Below are 23,114 nucleotides of genomic sequence, written 5' to 3' on the forward strand. Positions count from 1 at the left end.
GCTGGGCTGCATGCTGTGATATATGCAGCTGTTTGCATGGCATCTACCCAAAATGACTTTGGGAGCTTGGAATCATGGAGCATAGTGGTTGTTAATGTAGCCAATGTCTGATTCATGGGTTCTGCAATGCCATTTTGTTCTGGAGTATCTGCAGCTGTAATTTCTTGGATGACACCATCTCCTCGGAGTTGATTTTTGAATGCATTGCTAGTATATTCTCCTCCCCCATTGCTCCGGAGGAATTCTGTGTATAGTGGAGTGAAGTTTTCTTCTCCCAAATGAGTCCAGAAGAATGTTTGGACATCTTTTTTCCATTGCTTGTATCGTTCCAGTGCTTCACTTTTATGTTTTAGGAAATATATCCAAGGAAATTTGGAGAAATCATCTACAATGATAATCCAGTACCAAAAACCCTCCCTGGAAGTTGGTTTAATTGGTCCTCCAACATCTGAGTGCACAATTTGTATGGGGCGCTTGGCTTGGTTTCCTCCAGTGGACTTGAAAGGTAATTTCTTCATTTTTCCTAAAGCACAAGGTTCACAGAACTTCGGGGTTCCGGTAAGGGTGTCTATGTCCTGGAGCTGTCCTTTTGTAACCATTCATTGCAAGCAGTCCATTCCAATGTATCCCATTCTCCTGTGCAATGCAATAAATTTACATCTACTGCTGCAAAAGCTGACTCTGGGTTGATTTTGGGTTTTGCTTGGATGTGATAAAGTCCTTGCTTGTGTAAGGCAGTGAGGATAAGTTCCTTCTTTTTCCGAACTTCACAAGCATTTGACCCTGCTGGAAAAAGTGTTGATAACCCCGTTTTGGACAATTTGTGGACAGAGACGAGTGCTAAAGTGGAGTTTGGCACAAGTAAGACATTTGACAGTGCAATATTGTAGTCCTTATTGCCAACAGTTGCTTGTAGGATTACTATTCCAATGCCAATGGCATTTACAGAGGATTCATCCCCAAAACTGATTGTCCTTGGAGGATGCAGAACATGGTATGTTCCTGGCTCAAACCAGGAGCGGTGAGGGACCATGTGGGATGTTTCTCCGGAGTCAATGATGATTGTTGTTTTGGTCTTATTGGGTTCCAACAGCTTGAATTCATTTAGCAAGGGGCTTGGGAATATGTACATGTTCCAATGCAATATGACTTTGTTCCTCCTCGGAGTCAGATTCAGATGATTGCTCCGCCGTATCTGCCTTTTCCTTCTCTTTTCCTTTATCCTTGTGTCTTTCCTTTCCCTTCTTCTTTTGACCTTTTCCAGCTGACTGAAGTGTTCAACACTCCGAGGTATTGTGTGATTTGGCTTTGTGGAAGTCACACCACTTCTCCTCGGATTTGAGTGCTGATTTGGAACCTCCAGGGGCCTTCCCTGACTGTCGTGCAACTTCTGCAGTGATCCAGATCTCAACTGCATCAAAGGTAAGTTTATTTTCTTCAATTGTGTTAATTACTGATGACTGAAATATTTGCCATTCAGGAGTGCATGGGAGAGATTGGAGAAGAGCAAAGGCCATGAGTTTGGTATCAACTCCTAGTTTCATTCCAAAGAGGTGTGAATCAATTGTCCAGATTTCCGCAATGTGGTCCTGGATAGGTGATGTCCCATCCCAGGACAATTTGGTGAGTTGTTGGAATGAATAGAAGGCCGAGGCAATGTTGGACGTCTGATGGAGTGAGTGTTACGATAACACAATTTTTGGACTTTCCCTTTACTTTTATTCTCTGCTTTAAACTTTAGCTTTTCACACATGGTGCCACGCGGCACTTCCCCTTTCTCGCGCCGTGTTGCCTTTCTTCTTATTTTGGACACAACTCTCTCACACAGTGGAGCTGGCCATGCGGGCTAGGCCCCATGACATTATCAGCCACTGTCTCTATCAACTGTATAGTACACATGTACAAACAAACCTGTAGTAGTATATAAACCCCAATAGATCCAGGAGACTCCTCAGCGAGTCCTCCTGTTGTATACCAACTAACTCTCTGCATCTTAAGGGGTAACCACTCCCTCTTCATTCTCTTTATAGTGTGTTCCTGTGTGTGCCAGAGTAAATAACACTTGGTTGTTACATTAGGACTCGCTCTTCTACTCTCTCGCACTGTGTGCAAACCCGGTCCCCCAGGGTTAAGGGGTTGATGTTTTGAAAAAGTCCCACTGGGCACCCAATTCTCAGGGTGAAGAGAATTGCAACCAGAGTAGACACGGGTCCTCTGTGTTGGTGTGGAATGACAGGAGTTATTCGGACCCTGGGCATGGCCACCTGGTACTCGATTATTGTTTTGGAATATCCCGCATAGCAAATGGGTGCACTCCTAGCGACGGCCCTGTAGTGCTCAGGGAAAATGGACAATTATCTATACGCGGCCCCCAGCGTCAAGGGGAGTATTTAGTCACAGCATGTGGTGTGGAGCCCATGTCTGTGTTTGTAGTTGTAGTAATATCTTCACTTCGTATACCTCTGACCAGGCCGGGCACTTGCCTCCGCCAGTCTGGAGAAGGGCTGACAGCTTAACAAGCGGGCCACCCCCTGACAACTGTTCGGACCAGGGTTTCAATACTATAGTCTTTTTATCTTCTTTATAGTGTGTTCCTGTGTGCGCCAGAGTAAATAACTCTTGGTTGTTGCAATTATTTCCTGTGTAGCTTTTGCGCACCAGGGCTCATAACCTAATAAAACTAAGTGAAACTCAGCCGCTGTTACAATAACACAATTTCTGGACCTTCCCTTTACTTTTTATTCTCCGCTTTAACCTTGTACTTTAGCTTTCACACACGGTGCCACACGGCACTTCCCCTTTCTCGCGCCGCGTTGCCTTTCTTCTTATTTTGGACACAACTCTCTCACACAGTGGAGCTGGTCTTGAGGGCTAGCCCCCATGACATCATCAGCCACTGTATCTATCAACTGTATAGTACACATATACAAACAAACCTGTAGTAGTATATAAACCCCAATAGATCCAGGAAACTCCTCAGCGAGTCCTCCTGTTGTATACCAACTAACTCTCTGCGTTTTAAAGGGTAACCACTCCCTCTTCACTTTCTCTATAGTGTGTTCCTGTGTGCGCCGGAGTAACTAGCTCTTGGTTGTTACAGCCGCTGCCCGAGAGGCTATAGAAACAACTGAGGTATTTCTATACTAAACCCCCTACTACTTATAGTCAGAGGTGCTACTCGCTACAGTATAATGACTCCTAGGAGTACAATTGTGCTCCTAGGAGAACAATGGTGACTCCATGGAGTGGTGGCTATGCTCCATGGAAAACAATGGCTGCTTTGGCAGAGACCAGGTTTATTTGGTTTTGTCAATATCCCTCTGAACCAGATAACTTGCATTGTGTAGAGCATGACATTGAGATTCTAGTTGCTCACATAACCCGGAAGATTTTGAATGGTTTAGCGTTATGAAGCAAGCTGAGAAAGACTGTATCAAACGTCAATTACTACTTACATCCCACAATCAATTGCACAGCTGTTGCGGGAATGCGACAAAAACCTCTCAAGCTGAGACTCGAGTTATTTAGCAAGAAGCCTGGACCCCTCAATTAACTTTTCATTATACCATAAAAGTGACAGATGAACCTACGACTTGCACGGCCGGATGTCAGTCAGTCAGTAACTGATGATGTGGGGAAAATGATGGACATTCACCTCTTAATACAGTAACTCGCATTTAGTTGAAGGATCCTACTAGAAGAGGTTAGGTGTTTGGTATGGCCCTTTCAAAAGCTTGCTCTCGGAGTAGAAACACTTGTTGATCAGCATGAAGTTATATTAAACCTACATTGCAATGAACATACTAGGTTATGTTTATAATTGCAATAATATATAGCCAGAAAATTGGAATATACTATACTGGTATGCACCATAACACCAACATTAGATTACTACGCAGTGTTTGACTTGTCCTAACTTACACTGAACCTGATGACCGGCTAAACATGTTGATCATCTTCTCCATGGACCCCCAAAATACACGCATTTATGACCAGACTGGATGACTTGTGTTATGATAAACCCCTGGCACATTAAAAGAAAATTCACGTTATCACGCAGAAGGAATGTCCACCGGCAAATTGAACACTATATCTGTAACCTGGCAGCTGCTCTTTGTAGATCCCTGAAGCAAATGTGCATTGCGGTGCCTGATATTTAAGCTGTGCATTTTGTCAGCAGGATTCACGCTTGGACCATCACTGGTGAGACACACGATGCCAGAAGTGAGTTTGCATATACTGTTTCAATTAAATCAGCATTTGTGTCCTTTGTTCAGAATAATCACAGACATGTACGCCTTGTCTACACTATTATGAAGCCAAGGTACGTGAGAGTGCCAGGGGACAGAAGCAGCTGCATAGCCATCGGTATAGGTTTACAATTGATCAAGATGCTAGACGTGCAGCCATGATTGTTCCAGCTTCGACAATTCTGCAAAAAAGTTGTCAGGAGATATCCATTCAATATAGTTGGCATGAATTATGATGTGAGACCACCATTGCTGATGGTGTACACAATCAACCAGTCGACTAAACAATTCAGCCTTTGAGAGTCAACTTGAATAGACTATTACATCTGTGGAAAACCGGGTACTCACTTAGAGGATTTAAGGTCGGAACGTCCTGCGTGTAGATAATAGTACGCAAGTATGCAGGCCGTGGCAGCATCACCCACAACGTACATTATATTTCCAACGAGAAGAATCACCTAATTTTTATTGAAATTGTACGGATTTGGCAGAGAGAAATGTACTTACGAGGGCATTCTGGTGAAATAGATACCACGAGTGGTAATATGCACTATAAGAACAGCAGATGAGATAAAAGGCTTTATTATACAGGAAAAGGACTGCTCACGTGAATGCACAAGCAGCTATCCCTACACCTGGGACAAACCAATGAGCCCAAAAGTCATATATAGCAGACCATGTACAGACCACTGCGCCCAGTGCCGGAAATAACCTATATGTAACATTATGACAGAAGGGAATGGACAGACAGACAAGGCACACTATCAATATGGGAACCAGTGGTTTTCCACTCACTGATATCGACCACATGAGTTGATCTGTTAGCAGATAAGCAAACAATAGGAGTGCGTACGTTTCCAAACCCTCCAAATGAAATAGCTAAAATAAAAGAATGCAATCTCTCAATGAAAGGGGCAGTCAGGGATGACATAGGACTTACAGATTGACAACATATTCTATGACAAACTAGAGTTGTGATGATCAATAAAGCGAATGATCAAATGACTTTAGAATTTATGCTTACTCCAATTATAAATGTTGCCTGGAAGATATGTCAAAGGGACAATTAATGTCATTAATGTATCAGAAGTGTTATACTCTTACGGGAATAGCACTGAGTGGAGTAGCATTTGTTAGGGGAAAACATGCTTGAGGGTTGGTGTGACGCACCTTTGAATAGAGAACAACAAGTCCACGTCCGCAAAACCGGCAATTAGATAGGAATCCATAGTATAGATTGACATTCCAGCGTGAACCATTTCTAACACCCTAGACATCAATTTCATCAGTATATCTCCAGGAGAGAACAGGTTGTTTATAACCATATCAAAGCAACCTTTATATAACAATATATTTTGTTAAAAAGAATCAAGGACCATGAAAGAACCACGTACAACGGCTTTTAGGCTCCTTCGATCACCTGGGTAGCTTTGGAAGTAAAAAAAAGTCTGCGTGCATGTCACACCATATAGACTGAAAACTGGAGTACAAGCATCAGAGCTCATGAGTCATGATATCCTTGATATACATGGGGCATGTCTGTTACTTACAGCAAGCCAATGAGAGCACCTAACAGAGGGCCTCGCATGAGTGATACCGCTGGGGTAGTAACCATGGTATATCCTCTTAGAAGGATTCTGACAAGCCAAGTTTAGATAGGTGAAACCTTGGCCACTTTATACCATGAGATGTTGTTCGGCGGCGGGCTTTTGTTGGCACAGCCCGAGAATGGGCGCTAAGTGATTCATCAAAACAACAAAAGAAAAAGGCCACTTCCAGCCCAAAGTTATGTCAAGCAAGAATTTGCAATGTAATGTCTGATCCGTTTATAAACTGTACACAGCTGAAACCACGCTCATTAGGGCATAAACGACTTAGTAGTGACCCCCGATCGCACTAGCCATCCGAATCTATGATAAGTCTGCAGACATGATACAAGTAAGATCACCACCAATGGGGATAATCCCGCGTTTACTGGCTTCTCATTGCACCAATTCTTGATGGTCTCCATCTGATCGACTTGTGAAGAGCTGCAGGATGATATTTCGTTATGGAGATATGTGCAACTGCATAAGGTGTCACGTGATCTCCGACACAGGCAGTGATGTTTATAGACACGACAGGCACACGGAAGGTTTTGATGATGCATGGCTATGTGACATTTCTTCATGTTGAGGAGTGAGTGAATTGGGGAATTGTACTCTACTAGTCACGTGAATCTATCACAATCGCGGAGTTCGACAGCCTTAGGGAATGCGCGCTTGTCTTCCTGTTGCACCTTACGCCTCAGCCTTAACCTACGAGCTTATTTTCAAAGGACTTGACACCTCGGAGGAGACGAAGCATAGCGTAGCTCTCTGTAGCTGAAGTGCAAACACGGTGTACGATTCGAGCAACTTGAAGGCTCGAGAGTTTGACGAAGTCCCAGTACTGGCACCTGCTAAACTCGAGTAATGTTTACACAAAATGTCTTTTTTTCACTTAGCATTTTATTGCCGCTGATAGCATCAGCTGTCTCTCCCGCCTTGCGTCTCCAACCTTTCTCACCTCCGCAAGTAATCTATTCGAGGGATTTGGTACCTCTCATAGCTGCACCTTGGGCATCTCCGTCCTCAGCCTCCCTGGATTTATCTCGCTTACTCCAGGCAATCGTGATATCACGACTTTCTGCGTCATGTACGTTGCAATGCTATTCGCTGTGGATATTCATCGCTGTTACCAGGACTTTATCCGGTTTCCTGCTCTCGCGCAGCGTAGGATGGGCATATCCACGGCTTTTCAATCACTGGGCACTTTACGAATCGTCTAGTGGTATTGGGCCTGCGCTCATCACCTACGTAATTCTCTTGGGTGCTCCGCCTTGGACAGATTTCGTCGTATCTCGTTTTAAAAACTACCGCACTGAAAACACGGATTCACTAACTATTGTGTTCCTCGGCGCGCTACTGTGTTGGTTAGACAATGCTCCATGGACTTATTCAGTGGCTGCACTAGTAGCAGCAACTATAGGAATAATGCGTATCGCTTGCAAGGAATTCACCCACGATCATACTACAACACGCTATCCAATGGCACTTGATGGACAGGATGTGGCGCCGACATACAGACGCGCTCGTATAATCATCCAAACCGCCCTTCTCTCTTTGATTACAATGATTGTCCCAAACATGCTGAAGGGCATACTTTCTCACCCATCCTTCCCACCCATGCCTGTTTCTCCACGCACATCCGCACCACTTCTAGAAGTATTGGTGTTATCCTACCCTCGTCCCGATGACGTTGCTTCTCCATCTTCACTTTTATCTAGAACGATCAGCTCTTTTTTACCATTTGTCGAATTGAATACGACTGCGCTCTCTGTATTCACTCATGCATTGCCTCATACATCGTTCTCTCATGCCAAAGAGTACTTCGCAGAAAGCAATGTCCAATTTTACGCTGATCAAGATACACACCCTGATGCTCATCAGGGACAATACTTGCATATCGCAGAAGCCTTTCGGTGGGCCCATGAGAAGCAACAGAAATCTGAATGGATCATGCTCGTCGAAGACGACTTCCCCATCTGCGGAGAATGGGGATGGGGTGGAGTACGGGGCGTCATGAATGAACTGGAAAAAGGGAGGCACAATAGTACACTGCTTGACAGGTGGGGAGGTTTTGTTGGTACAGGTGGAAGGTAGGATGTTGTTGCATTATGTGCTTAAGAAGACGCACTGACGAAACGTAACTCTAGCGGTTTAATCGTTCACCGGTCTTTGCTATCTGTGCTCATCTTCCTTATGCGAGCGCACTCAGACCTAATCTCACCGTTGCCACCTGCTCTACCTCAAAGACCCGCAGATCTTATCATCCAGGATTGCCTCCTGGGAAACGATCCTCTATGTCCTCGACGACCGGGAGGCGGCAGTTTGGTCATTACGTCAAAATTAGCCATGGATCATATCGGCGCACTTTCTTCGACTACCAAGGGAAGAAGATACGAGGAAGACAAATGGAAGTGTGGCTGGAGGCATCCATTCCATGGCCAACCCGAGGTGGTGGTGGTTCCTATCTAGCAAAACTAACGAGCGCTATCAAGTATCAGAGTATTTACAGATTTATTTATGGCGAAAGATGTATCATATACGATCGTTACTTGTATTATGGGATTAGGAAAAGGTGCATCACGGCCACCCTAAGGGATCATGGCCACAGCTCTCAACACCCTCTGGATATCCCGCTCTTTCGTTACGGCTCAGTCTCGGATCTATGCGAGCAATCTGCTATGCTGAGAACTCTTCTCTGCGCAGCCTTCAAATAATGGAATCTGCTTCTAGGACGAGGGCAGTGGAAAAGGTCTTCTTGGAAAGATCATTTCTCCAGAGTGCGCATCCAGGCAAGAGTTTGGGGCTTCTCATGTGCTCGGCGGCATTCATGATTAACCGATGTTTGTTTCAGTAGTCGAGGCGTGAAAGTATCCCGCCGGTCAGTACAACTTGTATTCGAGCTGATTGATAAGAGAAGAGTAGTGACGTGATTATTATTTCATTGTTTCTTGTGGCATCACAGCATTGGACGATCTTCAGGATTATGAGGATGGCTATCCGCAAGCTTCGAGATGGATGACGAGGATGATCTATCAGTTCTATATTTGCGGATAGATGCTGTGCAGGCGTCTGATCAAAACGCCAGAAAATGCTGAACCCTGAACTCCCGAACTGTCTAACCTCTGCTTAACATACTCAACGCCGTGCCTCAATGCTAACATTATCTATGCTACACGGATAAGTGCATGGGCCACATGACCTCAGCCGCTGTGTAACGTGCATCATTTCACTAGTTCTATCATGATGGCAAATTAGATATCTTTAATTAACTTGCCTTCATTTCAGCACTGGCACTAATCAATGATTTGTTACACATAGTGTGCTAAAGAGGCTTCGAGTTGCAGTGCTGCTCAGTATATAGACCCTGGTCGTGCTGAGACTGAACTTCGCGATCTAGTTCTTGTTCTATCTTGTGGTCATATCTTTTCAAGGATGCTACTAAATTTTGGTCACATTCCTCCTGTAGAATTGAAGGAACTAGAGTTATATCTAGCGAGTATTGTCACACTTCGTCACTGTGCTGGTAAGGAATACTGTTTACCACCGCTGTCTATATTGTATACTGGGACTCATAAACGTTACCTCTAGTTGCTACAGCAGCTTTCTATACCTATGACTACAGTGAGCAAAAACGCTGTGATGCGGAAGGAACACCACTTAACTTTTACCAGTACTGACGCTTGATGATGAGGTGTATTAACTTGCTGAAATCACATATCCACCTCGGAGTCGCTGATTAAGGCAATGATACGTGTGTTAGGTTAACCTTGTCTGGGTACGTGGATTAGGGTTGAGGTACTGTTCAAGTTGACTTCTTGGAGTTAACCTATAGTACTCTCGATGGACTGCTGTAAAAGTTTTTTTCTTCATTGTAAGTATACCTTTCTTTGCTATATATTGGTGATTTCTGAATATTAGCAGTGCCGTTATGTTACTCTCGGTTCTGTTGTCATCTGCTGTGAGTTTGTGTTCGGCACGTGTAGCATGGCTTAACATCATATGCAGTATATTTTATGCTTGTAAATCAAGTTCACGAGCCATCGTTCATGTAAGTTTTCGACTTCAACCATTTATATCCATCATATTTCTAACAATTTAAGGCAGGTGTGAGCTTGAACTATATGGCCCGGTATTCATAGCGCAACAAATAATGACATGCCATTCATCAATTCACAGGTGCTGTGCCCGAAGTATATATCGTAATGGGTGTGTTTCTTTTCAAAATTGCACCCTTGATTTATGATTGAGCAATTCTCAGCACTTGCAACAATGTTTTACGTAGAAGGCCTGTGTTTAGAAATTTCATGCTCTTCCAGTAAAATCAATTAACTTTTTTAAACTTAGTCATCCTTCAAGTACGGTTATTTGCTCTGTATAACTTTAGTAAGAAGACTTCTCCTTTTGACTGGCAGCTCTCCATTCAAATTGTCCGACTTATAAATTCAAATAGGGAAACAAGTGACTATCCCTGTGGCTACCTTTTTCTCCATCTTGGTGTGTTCCCAGCTGGGGATGACAAGCTACCTTATATATTATGACAATTGTGTGTTTTCTCCCCTTTCAGAAATCTGATCTCTTGATTATCATTGAGGGCAGTATATTTCACCGGCCCTGATACAACTTTATCGTCCATTTTTTGGATTTGTACAGGCGGTAAACGCAAGTTGTACAATATTTTCCAGTGAGTGTCCAAATAACACCCCCTTCTGAGTATATCTCCACAGCTTCTAAATGTGTGTTTACATTCAGAATACCGTTCATGGTCTTCGACTTAATTTTGTTCATTTTAGCAATGGTCAAGTCATTTCGACATTATCGTCAGGTTCCTGACAGAAACTGGTCTGGACCAAGTGTATTCAGAATTTTTATCAGAGATTCATGCTTAATCTTTTTGATGTATGTGCTCGCAAAGTTAACGAGGTCCACTTCTGATCATCCCCAAAGCAACTTCATTGTGCTTTTGATTTCCGTTATAGAATATTCAACAGGTAATCTCAGCTTGTACGAAGGGGTAGTCATATGGAAATTAGTGATCCCGCCTGTGCTTGCTGGGCGGTTGGTCATCAATATTCGCCAATTTTACCTCGAGCTAAGCCCGGAGTAATGCCACCAGCTTCAATAGCGATATTGCCATGGTAGAACTCTGGAGGAAGTTGTGGTAATGATGTGGGGAAGTGCTTATGATGTATGTGCACTATCTCGTATCCCGGCATTTACAGAGTACTTTTTGGCTAAGGATCTGTCATATACGCATTATTGCATGGATTATGAGGTTATGAAAAGGAGCATCACGGCCACCCAAATGAAACCATAGCTCTCAACGCCCTCTGTATATCCCATTCCGTAGGAGTCTATTCATCACCGACCCAGTCTTGATCCAAGCGAGTAACCTCCCATACTCGCTCGGGGGATTCTTCCCTACACAGCCTTCACACAGAGGACGAGAGCAGTGGACATGGTCTTGAACAGGTGAATTTTCCAGAGCACGCACTTTTTTGAAGGTGCGGTGCCCAGTGCATCTATACCAGGGAACAATTGTATATTGCTTACATTTAAACTGAATTAAACCAGCAACGAGGACTACCCTGGATACGAACATGAATCAGTGTAGGTAGTGTATGATCTAGTGCGATTGAAGTTTGCACAACGTACTGGATGGTTTGTATTGTATAGAACAGTGATGTCGAGAGAGGCCTCACCCACAAATTGACAGAAGACCGTGTTACACAGCAGAAAATTCTTTATTGAATGCCAGGTCCGTATCTTTCCCGCTGATCTGTGTGGGTGCTTGAAGTATATGCGAGTTGTGATTCCTGGTATTCAACCTGTGCATTTCGTAAGTAGGAGTGTCTAAACAGTTACTGGCTGGACGCACGATGCCAGAAGCGAATTTGCATACACTGTATGGATCAGCATTAGTGCGTTATTACTCAGGGTATGCATGCTATGGACACTTACACCTCGTTTGCACTAATATGGAGCCAAGATATACGAGGGTGTTTGGGGATAGAAGTTACTTTACGACCGTCAATATAGTTCTAGGGATAACAACGAGCCAGACACACAACCATCATCGTGCCGGCTTCAATGATGGTACAGAAGCAAGCAGTTAGCAAACATCTATTTGAATATAGACAGCACGGCTTACGATGTGAAGCCACCAGTACCGATAGTATACACAAGTAACTAGTTGATTAAACGATTCAACCTTCCAAAGTAGAGATGAATACATCTCCTTACCTCCACACAAGGGAAGCAAGATACTCACCTGGAGGATTTAAGTTCAGACCGTCCTGCATGTAGGTAATAGGCAAGGGCACAGGCCGTGGAGGCATCACCCACAACATACATGATATTGTCAGCGAGGAGAAGCGACTACTTTGTATCTGAGGATCATATGAATGAAAAAAGGAGGGATGCATTTACAAGTGTATTCTGGTAGAATAAAGACCACGAGTGGTAACGAGTACTGTGAGGAACGACAATTGAGAAAAACTCTTCATAATAAAGGAACAGTAATTATTACCTGAATGCACAAGCAGCTATCCCTACCGCTGATAGAAACTGGTAAGCGCCAAAGTCGTTGAATAGAAAAGAGCAGATGCAGACCGCTGCGTCCGGTACTAAAAAAGGCCTATATGTGGTATTAGGCCAGAGAGCGCATGGATATTGTGATAACACACACCATTGTTAAGGGAACCAACACTTTGCCGCTCACTGAATACAATTAAATCAGGTGCTTTGTTATAGCCATGCACAGATCAACAGGAGCACGCACATTTCCATCCGCCAAATAAAGTAGCTAAAACAAATGTTAACGCAGGGTCTCAAGTTTGAAAATAAAACTCCCCAAGATTAATAAAGACTTACAGACTAACGACATAATCAATAATGAACTAGAGTAGCAATAATTAACGTGGCGGATGGCTATATATCTTTCTCCCATGTACTCACCCCTACAATAAAGGTCACCTGGAATATATGTGACAACGACATGATATCAAGTGGCATAATCTTACAGAAATTACACTGATAAGCGCAGTAGCATTCTTCAGATAAAAGAATTGCTCAATATTTGAGACGACATACCTATGAATAGAGAATAACATATCCACGTCCGAAAAATTGGCAATTAGATAATAGTCCATAGTATAGATTGACATTCCAGCATGAACTGTTTCTAAGACCCTAAATATCAAGCGCGTAAGTACGTCTCCAAAGAGAGTACAGGTTGTCTATTACCATATCAAAGCCACCTTCAAAATTTATGCAGGAATATATTTGTCAATTAGCGTCTAGCACAATCGGAAAACCACGTACAACAGCTTTCAGGCTCCTTCGGTCATCGGGGCAATTTTGTCATCGGGGCAATTTTGGAAATAAAAGAAAGTCTGCATACACGTCACACCATATAGGCTGTCAACAAACCTTAGGCCCATGATGCAGATAATACTCAGTATGGGGGAGTTGTATACTTACAGCAAGCCAAGGAAAGCACCTAAGAGAGGGCCTCGCATGAGTAGTTCTGCTGGAGTAGAAACCATGGCAGGGACACTTGAAAAGGTCCTACAAGCAGAGTTTTGTGGATAGAATGGGTGCTAAGGGTCAGTTATACCTCGCTCTACCACTCGGTGGTGCCACGATTGGATTTGGCATAGCCTGAGGCTGGAGCGCTGGAGGCTGAATGTCGTGATGTCGAAACACATCAGGAAAAGACTATTGATGATTTCCGGGCTGCATTAGCCGCAACGTATGTGGACTCCTGAAGTTCAGACGCTATGAAGCAGCAGAAATGGCCGATACTATTGTGTCAACACTGACAGCATTAGGACTATGCCACGGCCTAAGAGAGTCACTGGCAGGTTGATAACAATAAAGGTAATGATGGACTTGATGCGGGAGATAGGGGATTAACAAGAATTTATGAATGGATATAAGTACTGACGAGAAGACCGGCTTTCCCTCGGATGCATCCTTGGCACAATACTAGGGTAACTCTGCCATCTTTTCTTGTAATGGCTGTTCCCAATTAACGAACATGCTTACATGCTTTCTAACCTATGCGTCCATACCTGCTTGATATGCCCTGGACGACCAGGCGGCGGCGACTTCGTCATCACCTCAAAGCCAGCAATGGATCGCTGACCAAAGGAGGAAGAAGATACGAACAAAACAAGTGGGAGTGTGGCTAGAGGCATCCAATCTATGGCCGCAACACAAGATGATGGTGGTCATTGTCTAGCTGAATTAATGAAAGATATCTCATGTCCTGGCATTTACAATGGCGAAGGATCCGTTATATACGCATGATTACATGTAATGTGAGATTAGGGAATTCGAGATTAGGATATTGTGAATCACGGTCGCCCAAAGGAGTCATCCCGCATCTTGGCCACAGCCCTCAACGCCCTCTGTATATCCCATTCCGTAGGAGTCTGTTCATCACCGACCCAGTCTCGAATCCAGGCGAGCAACCTACCATACTCGCTCTGGGAATTCTTCTCTGCCCAATCTTCAAATAGCGGTCCTCGCAAGCTGACCTCAGCCCAGAAGACAAGAGCAATGGACAAGGTCTTCTTGGAAGGATGTATCTTCAGAGCACGCATCCAGGCGAGGGCTTCAGGTATCTCACGTGCCAAGGATGATAGTCCGAGTAGTTGTATATAAGGCGTGAAAGTGACATCGGTCGGTACAATACTTGAATATAGTTTCTGATCGGGTTGAGCCTCTGTGATAAGTGGTATTTGTCCTTTTCCACCTTGTTCCAGGGTCTCGGGTGTCTTCGGCGACGAGAACGGAAGTGACATGCTCTGCGCAAATTCTTGAAGAGGATAGAAGGCAGCGGTCTCCGCATCCGCCGTGCGTATGGCCGTAGCGGGTTGTGGGACCTGTTGAAGCCAAGGCCAATTTCCGACTAACACATCTCGAAAGAGTTGTCTCGCTACAGCCCATGCCGGAGCATTTCTCCATATCCCTACGGCAGACGACCTTCTCCGACCTTCCAATTTCTGCATGATATCGGATATTACTTCTGTCCGGCCAGTTGGTTCTGGTTTGGGCCTGTGGAACAGGCTGTTCAGTGTCATATGCTGAAATGTACTTCGAACGGATTCGTTGTCCAGCTTCATTGCCAGGATAGCGGATTTCATGACAATGTTGAGCGTACTGTCATTGGGCAAAATGCCGTACAGCATTTCCATGTGATCCCAGAGCTGGAAAACAATGTCGGGACGACGAGAGCGCAGCAGCGATACCAGAAACTCGTTTATGACGATCACATTGATGTTTATCATGGGTAACACGTGGTCGTCTGCGCTAGTGCCGCTGATATCAGACTGAATGGCACCGTCTTGCAATCCAGCGAATGTGTTCAGCAAGTAGAATGCTTCTGGAGCCTGTCCGGCTCGAGTGAGCAGTTGGAGACCAATGGTTAGCGCTTTACGGTCTATTGTTAGCTTGCTATTCACAAGTTGATTCCAGATGACCAGGGCTTCGTCGAATTTCTTGCGATGGAGTAAGCCGCGTAACACGACTGTATAAGTGACCACCGTCGGGCGAAAGACTTGAGTCTTTGCCTGAGCCCGTTCAAAAAGACGTACAAGCGCCTCCGCTGTGATGGCCCTGTCATTAGCCGCAGAAACAAGTGCAGTAGTCCAATCATATATGTCAAGCGTCTTCTTCCTTCCACCCCAAAATGTCGTTGTTATAGACCTTCGGATAGCTAGCTCCGGCTCTTTGGAGGATTTGTCTCGGCTGGCATCCTTCTGACCCTCTGATCTAAGTAATCTATGAAGATACTGGAAAGCTGATGCCCTATCGTCCCTGAGGGAGCCCAGATAAAGAGTATTGGCTGGATGAACAACTTCGGCTGCGTTGACATTGCGAGCTGAAGAATGAAGTTCGGGTCCATAAGGAGGTTCTAAGTTATGCTCAAGGCAGTACCTGCGAATGGCTTGTAGGTATTCTTGCGAGTCATGGATTGCGCCATGGTTAGAAAATATCCTCAGATATTCCTCCAAGTGCGGTGCTTTAGGTGTAAAACCATCTTGCGTCATGCGAGTTCGCAAGTGCTTTGTTAACTGAAGTGTAACAAAACGGTCGGAAAGGAGGGATTTATAAGTGCTGGAACGAAGGGATATATTGCGTGAGCTCATAGCATCCAAAAGAGATACGACCAGATCAGCAGCTTCCTCAGAGCTAGTAAACTCGGAAATTGCACGGAGCAGGGCATTGAAGTGGAATTCAGGATGGGGGAGGGGCATGGTGAGAAATTCGTAGATAAGTCGACGCATAGGACTGAGGACCTCGAAGGCTGCAAGGGAATGGGCGGCAATGACTAGCAAAGGAGGTCGATGGTCAAGTGCAATGATGGGAAGGTGAGCGAATACCAAGTTCACGAGCCCATCTTGTGCCTGTGCGGGAGTACGAACTTTGTGAGATACCAGATGAATGACTACCCAAGGTGGAATCTTGGATGATTGGCGAATGACATCGAGAGCACCCGTAGACTCTTCCACGTCCGTCATTTGGCGCGAGATAGCCTCCTTCTTCTTCTCGCGTATGAGTAACATGGCTTGGTCGATATCTGATGAATTGACGACGGGTTTCCATTCGAGGTAGTCGAAGAACGACACGTCGCATTTCTCAAGGGATTGGTATAGTGCATTTCCCTTGTATACGCGGCCTAGGCGAGACACCAAGCTCCAGACGGGGTCTCTGGTTAACCCATTGTAACGGTAAGTAAATGCGGCGATCTTTCTTTCGAGACGCCTAGACGGTGTGTAGGATGTTCCATTTCGCGGTGAGCTCGTTGATAATTGACGGACGCTAAATGTCTTCTGGGCTCTAGAGAAGAAATGAAAGACAAGATTCTGCATACGAAAACGGCATCTAAAGCAAGACAATATCAGAAAGATATCTAAAATAAAAGCTGTCTATGTCAAACCTGGCGTCCAAAGATGCTCCAACGTCGCACTTTTGTAGTTATAGTCCTAGTGAAGAAAAACGAATAGCACAAAGCACGTTTGCCACAATCCAAACAGGACCACACGCACGACGATTTTGCGCTCCGCACGCTTTCAACCCTTCGTCCTGTTCTTTTACTTTTGCAGACCGAAAAATGCCCCGCATTTTGTTCGTCAGTGGTTTCCACCCTTCAACCCGCGCTCGCGACCTGGCGTATGAATTCGAACGGTGCGATACATCTCTAGCTCCAGTTTGATATTTTTTTTGGGTGCTGAATGTTGTGTTTTTACTAGCTTTGGACCTCTAGTACGCTGCGACGTTCCCGCTCCACGTAATCCCCATGCAAGTTCGAACCCGTAAGTATTTCAATCATTACTTTCTTTCACCACCGCCCAGTCGAAGCGATTCGAGGCACCCTATCGACGCCTGAAGCGATCCTGCTTTCTGCGAACGCGAGCTCTTTCGTCGATTCTATCCTCCACTCGCGAGTTCATCGTCGATAGCGCTTCCTGCGATCATGCAATGTTTCGAGTTACGTCCGAGAACTACGATCGCTCAACGAACCCTCTCCTTCGCAATCGTCTCGCAGTTACGCCTTTGTCGAGTTTCGTAGCCAACGTGACGCTGAAGATGCATACTACGATATGTATGTGGTTTATATTCACCGTATTGTCTAGTCATTCATATGATGGTCATCCATAGGCATGGTAGATATTTCGAAGGATCCCGCCTAAGCATTCAGGTACTTATTTTTCTCATTAATAAACCTTCGATCATAGCTTATAATAGTAATAGTGGGCCAAAAATCCTCCATCTTCTGTTTGGCGTTATGACAGACGTTCTTCTCCTCCCCATCGGTCCTCCCGTGACCGTGACCGCGAGCGTTCTCGGAGCCCCCGTCGTCGCCCTGAACGTACTGAACGAGAGAGAGAAGAGCGTGATAAGGACGTGGATAGGGACAGGGACAGAAGGAGACGCAGCAGATCTCCTGAAAGGAGAAGAAGCCCTAGTCCTGAGAGAAGGAGGGATGAAAGGGCTCGAACACCTCCTATAGAAGACGCCAAAAAGGAAGACGACCGTGACAGGGCTCAACCGCAGACCCCACCTTATGACCATTGAGTAGCTGTTGTGCAGTGTTCATTTCCGTCGACCTTGTTAAAATTTTCTTCATGTCCGTGATGTTCGCGGCCTTCTTTGTAAATTGTACATAGCGTATAGTTATCTTTCACTGTGTAGTTGCGTTTCAATAGAATTGATGCTTGCAATGCACGTTCGTCGTCGGACTCGTAAACCATTCTAAAGCACACAATTTTTGTATATATATTGTGATTTTTGGCATTTAATCCGAAACCTTAACGTCTTGTCGGTCGGACACCCACCGACTGTTGTCAATATCAGTAAATTTCCATTACACACCAAGCATAGCCAACTTTTGTCACACCCAATTAGTTAAAATATTTAACTATATTTTGGACCTACAGGATTTTGTCAGAATAATGTATTTTTGTTGACATATTTCCACTGATACTATGTTTTGTGTGGAAATATGTTATTCTGACAAAATCCTGTAGGTTCAAAATACAGTTGAATATTTTAACTACTTTCAGATTTTTTCATTAACTTTGGGTGTGACAAAAGTTGATTCTGCTTAGTGTGTTAGGCTGGTTCAAAATTTGTGACTTTTGCAGGAGCAATGACACCTGAAGTCCTAGAAGTACAGAGAAGCAATTACCAAACTTGTACTGCAGGCAAACACTAATATTATATCTTGTAAATAAGGTCTGCACCAAAGTAAGACCATTTGGCGTGAACCCCCCCTTTGGTGCCAATAACACAAATATTGAGCTCTTTTGCACCTTGATTTTAAACTCAACCGCTCCAATTGAATATGGCTTAGCATCACAGTAAAGGCTAGCCATTGCTTCAACCAGCGTAACCACTTAGCCTTTGTGTGAATTGGTAGAGTTGATAGTGAAGCTCTCAGATGATAAGCAACACTAGTTTCAAATTTTTCTTCCATCCCAAACAGATGCTGAGCCATTGAGATAGTGAAACTGTCAGCCACTCCAATTAAAACACCGCTATGAATTGCAGACACACCTGAACCAAAACATGGGCAAAAAGAAATGGGATATTCAGAGTCATATAGGTTCAAGGTGCTACATAATATTGTCGTAGTTGTGATACAATAGTAGGGATCATATACATAACATTTGTTCTCTACAGTAGCTGTTTCAGCTGAAACCTTTATGTGCTTTTTCCTGGGGTGACTAGCCACAAAATGCCGAGTTCAAGCCAAATGTGCCGCTCATAGTGCCTTCTCTATTACTACCGAAGCGGGGGTTCCTGCCAAAGGTCCTTACTTCGGACCAGACTAGCAGTACATCAGGAAATGGGAAATTAATGCCATTACCAGTAATAATGCATGATATTCGTCAAAATGTGCAACAATTAAAAGTCCATCCTGTAGTATGTATCCACACAAAGATCAACTCTTTTAAGAGGTATCCGCTCAATAACATCCTTATCAGTGTGATTGCAGCTAACAGAAACTGGGCTGTGTAAAGCAAAGTGCTGTCACACTAAATATAAAATTCATAATAGCAAATACAGACAGCCCCACATCATATCATAAGTTTATACAATATAAATAATTGCATTTATCATATCTGTCATCTGGGGTGTTTGCTTTTTTATCATTGGTAGACTCATTATAAATCTTGCATTAACTAATATCCACTCCAGACCACCGCACTTTGAGAAAAATAACACTGTGTGATTATTCAATCAAAATCCTGAGTAATCAACGTGAAATGATAATATAGCAATAAGATAACCATGTGTCATTACTGTGGCAACCATTCACATTATGACTTGATAATGGATCAGTAATGACATAAAAAAATGATGAAATAATACCGGGATCATTACAGTTCCCTGATTAGATATGATCTCATATACATAGCTCAGATAGACTTGATAAAATCAATCAAATTCTTACCAAGTCCTTAGTCTTCCTATCCCCTCATAAGGCAGCCATAACAAGACTATGCCTTGTGGAAAACCAAAAGCACAACATAATTTAACCACTCAAATCAGCACCCAGACATAATCTTCTAAAAAACCTCAAGTGCAAGCTGAGAATAATGCCGAAGATCTGGAAAGAGAGTTAATTTACAAATGGTCTGTAGCTGTATATAAACCCCAATGGATCAAGCAGACTCCTCAGTGAGTCCTCCTGTTGTATACCAACGACTAACTTGTTCCTAACCATCTGAGCCTACCCACTCACAAATCCTCTTTTTTATTGCTATTTTGAGTTTCTAAGTGTGCACCAGAGTGTACAAACTTTGGTATTGCTACAGTGATTGTGTCACATGGCTGATGATGGTGATGATTGTTATGTCCATGTCACAGGCTAGGAAACCTGGACCTCCAAACAACTAGACACCCCCAAGTCTGAACTCCCACATCTTTGGTCTTCCCGGAATTATGCTCCTCATGCTCTGCTGCTCAGCATAGCCCTGTATCTCTCTCTCATGCAATACTCTGGATACCCACTCCAATTTCCCTGCCCCAGACTTCCAGTCCGCCATATGTTTCCTCTGCACATTCTTATGTTTCCTTATGGACTCTGTACTTAGACCTTATGGTACACTCCTCTCACATACAATTCCTCCTTGCTAGAAAGTTGTAGTTGTCCGCATGAAACTCCATACCTACATCACAAGTTACCCCTTACAGACTCCACTCCCTCCAATTAGTATATAAGCTATAACTTCTGCACTCCATTCCTGCAGTTTAAATATCAATAAGTTCCCTACACCTTGTTTACCCAAGTCCTTTTCTAAGCTTTCCAGTCCTTTTTTGAAGGACCTTTACTCCACTCTACTTTCATTCTCTATTCTCCCCTTGTTCACTCTGTCAAGTGACAAAACCGGATAAACCTGGTCTCTGCTAAAGCAGCCATTGTTCTCCATGGAGTCACCATTGTACTCCTAGGAGTCATTATACTGTAGCAAGTAGCACCTCCGACTATAAGTAGTAGAGGGTTTAGTATAGAAATACCTCAGTCATTTCTATAGCCTCTTAGGCAGTGGCTGAGTTTCACTTAGATTTCTACACAGGAAATAATTCTTATTTGAAACGGCAACCTCGGAACCATGACCACAGCATACAATACATCTGCATGTCCAGTTCTCACTGGACCAACAATTTTCAGATATGGAAACTCTGGATCATCTCAAAGCTATGTCAGGAAAAAGTTCTCTGAGTTGTTACTGGAGAGGAGCTCAAGCCCTCACCAGGAAAGCCTATTAAGAACAAAGCTTGAAGGAAGTGTCTAGCCACTTGCTGAGAGCAATCAGGGACTGGAACTAGAGTCCAATGTGAGTAACTTTATTATTAGAGAGTATGACAGGTATACAGTACCTAGACTCCAATGTGAGTAACTAGAGAATAGGAAGCATTGGACTCTGCAGTACTGTCCGAAATTTTGTAAACAAAGGTAAACAAAGCAGCCACAAAGGCGAAATAATAGAGAACACAATCAATAGTGAATGATAGAAGAATAGATAGAGAAATGAATGAAAATATATAGGTAGCACAAAGGTGCAGAATCACCAAAACTAACAAAGCCCACCTCCTCGGAGGATCCTGAAATCACCTGGATACTTAAGGATGAGAAGGCACATGGAATCATTCAGGACCACATCTCTGATGCCCTCCTAATGAGGACTGGAGACCTCACCAGCTCCAAGGAGTTATTTGATAAACTTGTCTCACTCTATCAGATGTCCAACATTGCCTCGGCCTTCTATTCATTCCAGCAACTCACCAAATTGTCCTGGGATGGGACATCACCTATCCAGGACCACATTGCGGAAATCTGGACAATTGATTCACACCTCTCTGGAATGAAACTAGGAGTTGATACCAAACTCATGGCCTTTGCTCTTCTCCAATCTCTCCCATGCACTCCTGAATGGCAAATATTTCAGTCATCAGTAATCAACACAATTGAAGAAAATAAACTTACCTTTGATGCAGTTGAGATCTGGATCACTGCAGAAGTTGCACGACAGTCAGGGAAGGCCCCTGGAGGTTCCAAATCAGCACTCAAATCCGAGGAGAAGTGGTGTGACTTCCACAAAGCCAAATCACACAACACCTCGGAGCATTGAACACTTCAGTCAGCTGGAAAAGGTCAAAAGAAGAAGGGAAAGGAAAGACACAAGGATGAAGGAAAAGAGAAGGAAAAGGCAGATACGGCGGAGGAATTATCTGAATCTGACTCCGAGGAGGAACAAAGTCATATTGCATTGGAACATGTACATATTCCCAAGCCCCTTGCTAAATGCATTCAAGCTGTCAGAACCCAATAAGACCAAAACAACAATCATCATTGACTCCGGAGAAACATCCTACATGGTCCCTCACCGCTCCTGGTTTGAGCCAGGAACATACCATGTTCTGCATCCTCCAAGGACAATCAGTTTTGGGGATAAATCCTCTGTCAATGCCATTGGAATTGGAACAGTAATCCTACAAGCAACTGTTGGCAAAAAAGACTACAATAATACACTGTTAAATGTCTTACTTGTGCCAAACTTCACTTTAGCACTCATCTTTGTCCACAAATTGTCTAAAACGGGGTTATCAACACTTTTTCCAGCAGGGTCAAATGCTTGTGAAGTTCGGAAAAAGAAGAAGAAGGAACTTATCCTCACTGCCTTACACAAGCAAGGACTTTATCACATCCAAGCAAAACCCAAAATCAACCCAGAGTCAGCTTTTGCAGCAGTAGATGTAAATTTATTGCATTGCACAGGAGAATGGGATACATTGGAATGGACTGCTTGCAATGAATGGTTACAAAAGGACAGTTCCAGGACATAGACACCCTTACCGGAACCCCGGAGTTCTGTGAACCTTGTGCTTTAGGAAAGATGAAGAAATTACCTTTCAAGTCCACTGGAGGAAACCGAGCCAAGCACCCCATACAAATTGTGCACTCAGATGTTGGAGGACCAATTAAACCAACTTCCAGGGAGGGTTTTTGGTACTGGATTATCATTGTAGATGATTTCTCCAAATTTCCTTGGATATATTTCCTAAAACATAAAAGTGAAGCACTGGAATGATACAAGCAATGGAAAGAAGATGTCCAAACATTCTTCTGGACTCATTTGGGAGAAGAAAACTTCACTCCACTATACACAGAATTCCTCCGGAGCAATGGGGGAGGAGAATATACTAGCAATGCATTCAAAAATCAACTCCGAGGAGATGGTGTCATCCAAGAAATTAC

At 43.9% G+C, this 23,114-nt stretch overlaps 6 protein-coding genes across 6 annotated transcripts; 3 read left to right on the forward strand and 3 right to left on the reverse strand.

Moving 5' to 3' along the window:
- Window positions 1-4,386: 4,386 nt before the first annotated feature.
- SERLADRAFT_406115 (uncharacterized protein) lies at window positions 4,387-5,865 on the reverse strand (the record flags this gene model as incomplete). Its single annotated transcript, XM_007314775.1, has 12 exons — window positions 4,387-4,432; window positions 4,599-4,708; window positions 4,758-4,800; window positions 4,858-4,885; window positions 4,938-4,962; window positions 5,046-5,068; window positions 5,104-5,129; window positions 5,191-5,216; window positions 5,275-5,292; window positions 5,421-5,519; window positions 5,645-5,723; window positions 5,801-5,865. 12 exons carry the CDS (start codon window positions 5,863-5,865, stop codon window positions 4,387-4,389), a joined length of 588 nt encoding a protein of 195 aa, XP_007314837.1.
- A 1,726-nt stretch (window positions 5,866-7,591) lies between these two features.
- On the forward strand, window positions 7,592-8,708 carry SERLADRAFT_459305 (uncharacterized protein; the record flags this gene model as incomplete). The annotated part of the gene is made up of 3 exons (XM_007314776.1): window positions 7,592-7,929; window positions 7,987-8,628; window positions 8,691-8,708. 2 exons carry the CDS (start codon window positions 7,790-7,792, stop codon window positions 8,306-8,308), a joined length of 462 nt encoding a protein of 153 aa, XP_007314838.1.
- An 800-nt stretch (window positions 8,709-9,508) lies between these two features.
- SERLADRAFT_446071 (uncharacterized protein) lies at window positions 9,509-10,735 on the forward strand (the record flags this gene model as incomplete). The annotated part of the gene is made up of 9 exons (XM_007314777.1): window positions 9,509-9,710; window positions 9,761-9,797; window positions 9,845-9,889; window positions 10,016-10,045; window positions 10,098-10,124; window positions 10,184-10,222; window positions 10,290-10,382; window positions 10,436-10,520; window positions 10,589-10,735. Coding segments are annotated over 7 exons (456 nt in total), but the record flags the coding sequence as incomplete, so codon positions are not given.
- A 3,377-nt stretch (window positions 10,736-14,112) lies between these two features.
- SERLADRAFT_359907 (uncharacterized protein) lies at window positions 14,113-16,365 on the reverse strand (the record flags this gene model as incomplete). The annotated part of the gene is made up of 2 exons (XM_007314778.1): window positions 14,113-15,652; window positions 15,782-16,365. 2 exons carry the CDS (start codon window positions 16,363-16,365, stop codon window positions 14,197-14,199), a joined length of 2,040 nt encoding a protein of 679 aa, XP_007314840.1.
- Window positions 16,366-16,927: 562 nt separating this feature from the next.
- SERLADRAFT_459310 (uncharacterized protein) lies at window positions 16,928-18,076 on the forward strand (the record flags this gene model as incomplete). Its single annotated transcript, XM_007314779.1, has 5 exons — window positions 16,928-17,032; window positions 17,098-17,160; window positions 17,394-17,450; window positions 17,507-17,546; window positions 17,600-18,076. The coding sequence occupies 5 exons, from the start codon at window positions 16,959-16,961 to the stop codon at window positions 17,921-17,923; spliced, it is 558 nt and encodes a 185-aa protein (XP_007314841.1).
- Window positions 18,077-18,566: 490 nt separating this feature from the next.
- On the reverse strand, window positions 18,567-19,026 carry SERLADRAFT_380601 (uncharacterized protein; the record flags this gene model as incomplete). The annotated part of the gene is made up of 3 exons (XM_007314780.1): window positions 18,567-18,696; window positions 18,742-18,842; window positions 18,911-19,026. Coding segments are annotated over 3 exons (270 nt in total), but the record flags the coding sequence as incomplete, so codon positions are not given.
- Between the last annotated feature and the right edge of the window lie 4,088 nt (window positions 19,027-23,114).

Source organism: Serpula lacrymans, assembly GCF_000218685.1.
Source record: "Serpula lacrymans var. lacrymans S7.9 unplaced genomic scaffold SERLAscaffold_3, whole genome shotgun sequence".
Taxonomy (NCBI): Eukaryota; Fungi; Basidiomycota; class Agaricomycetes; order Boletales; family Serpulaceae; genus Serpula; species Serpula lacrymans.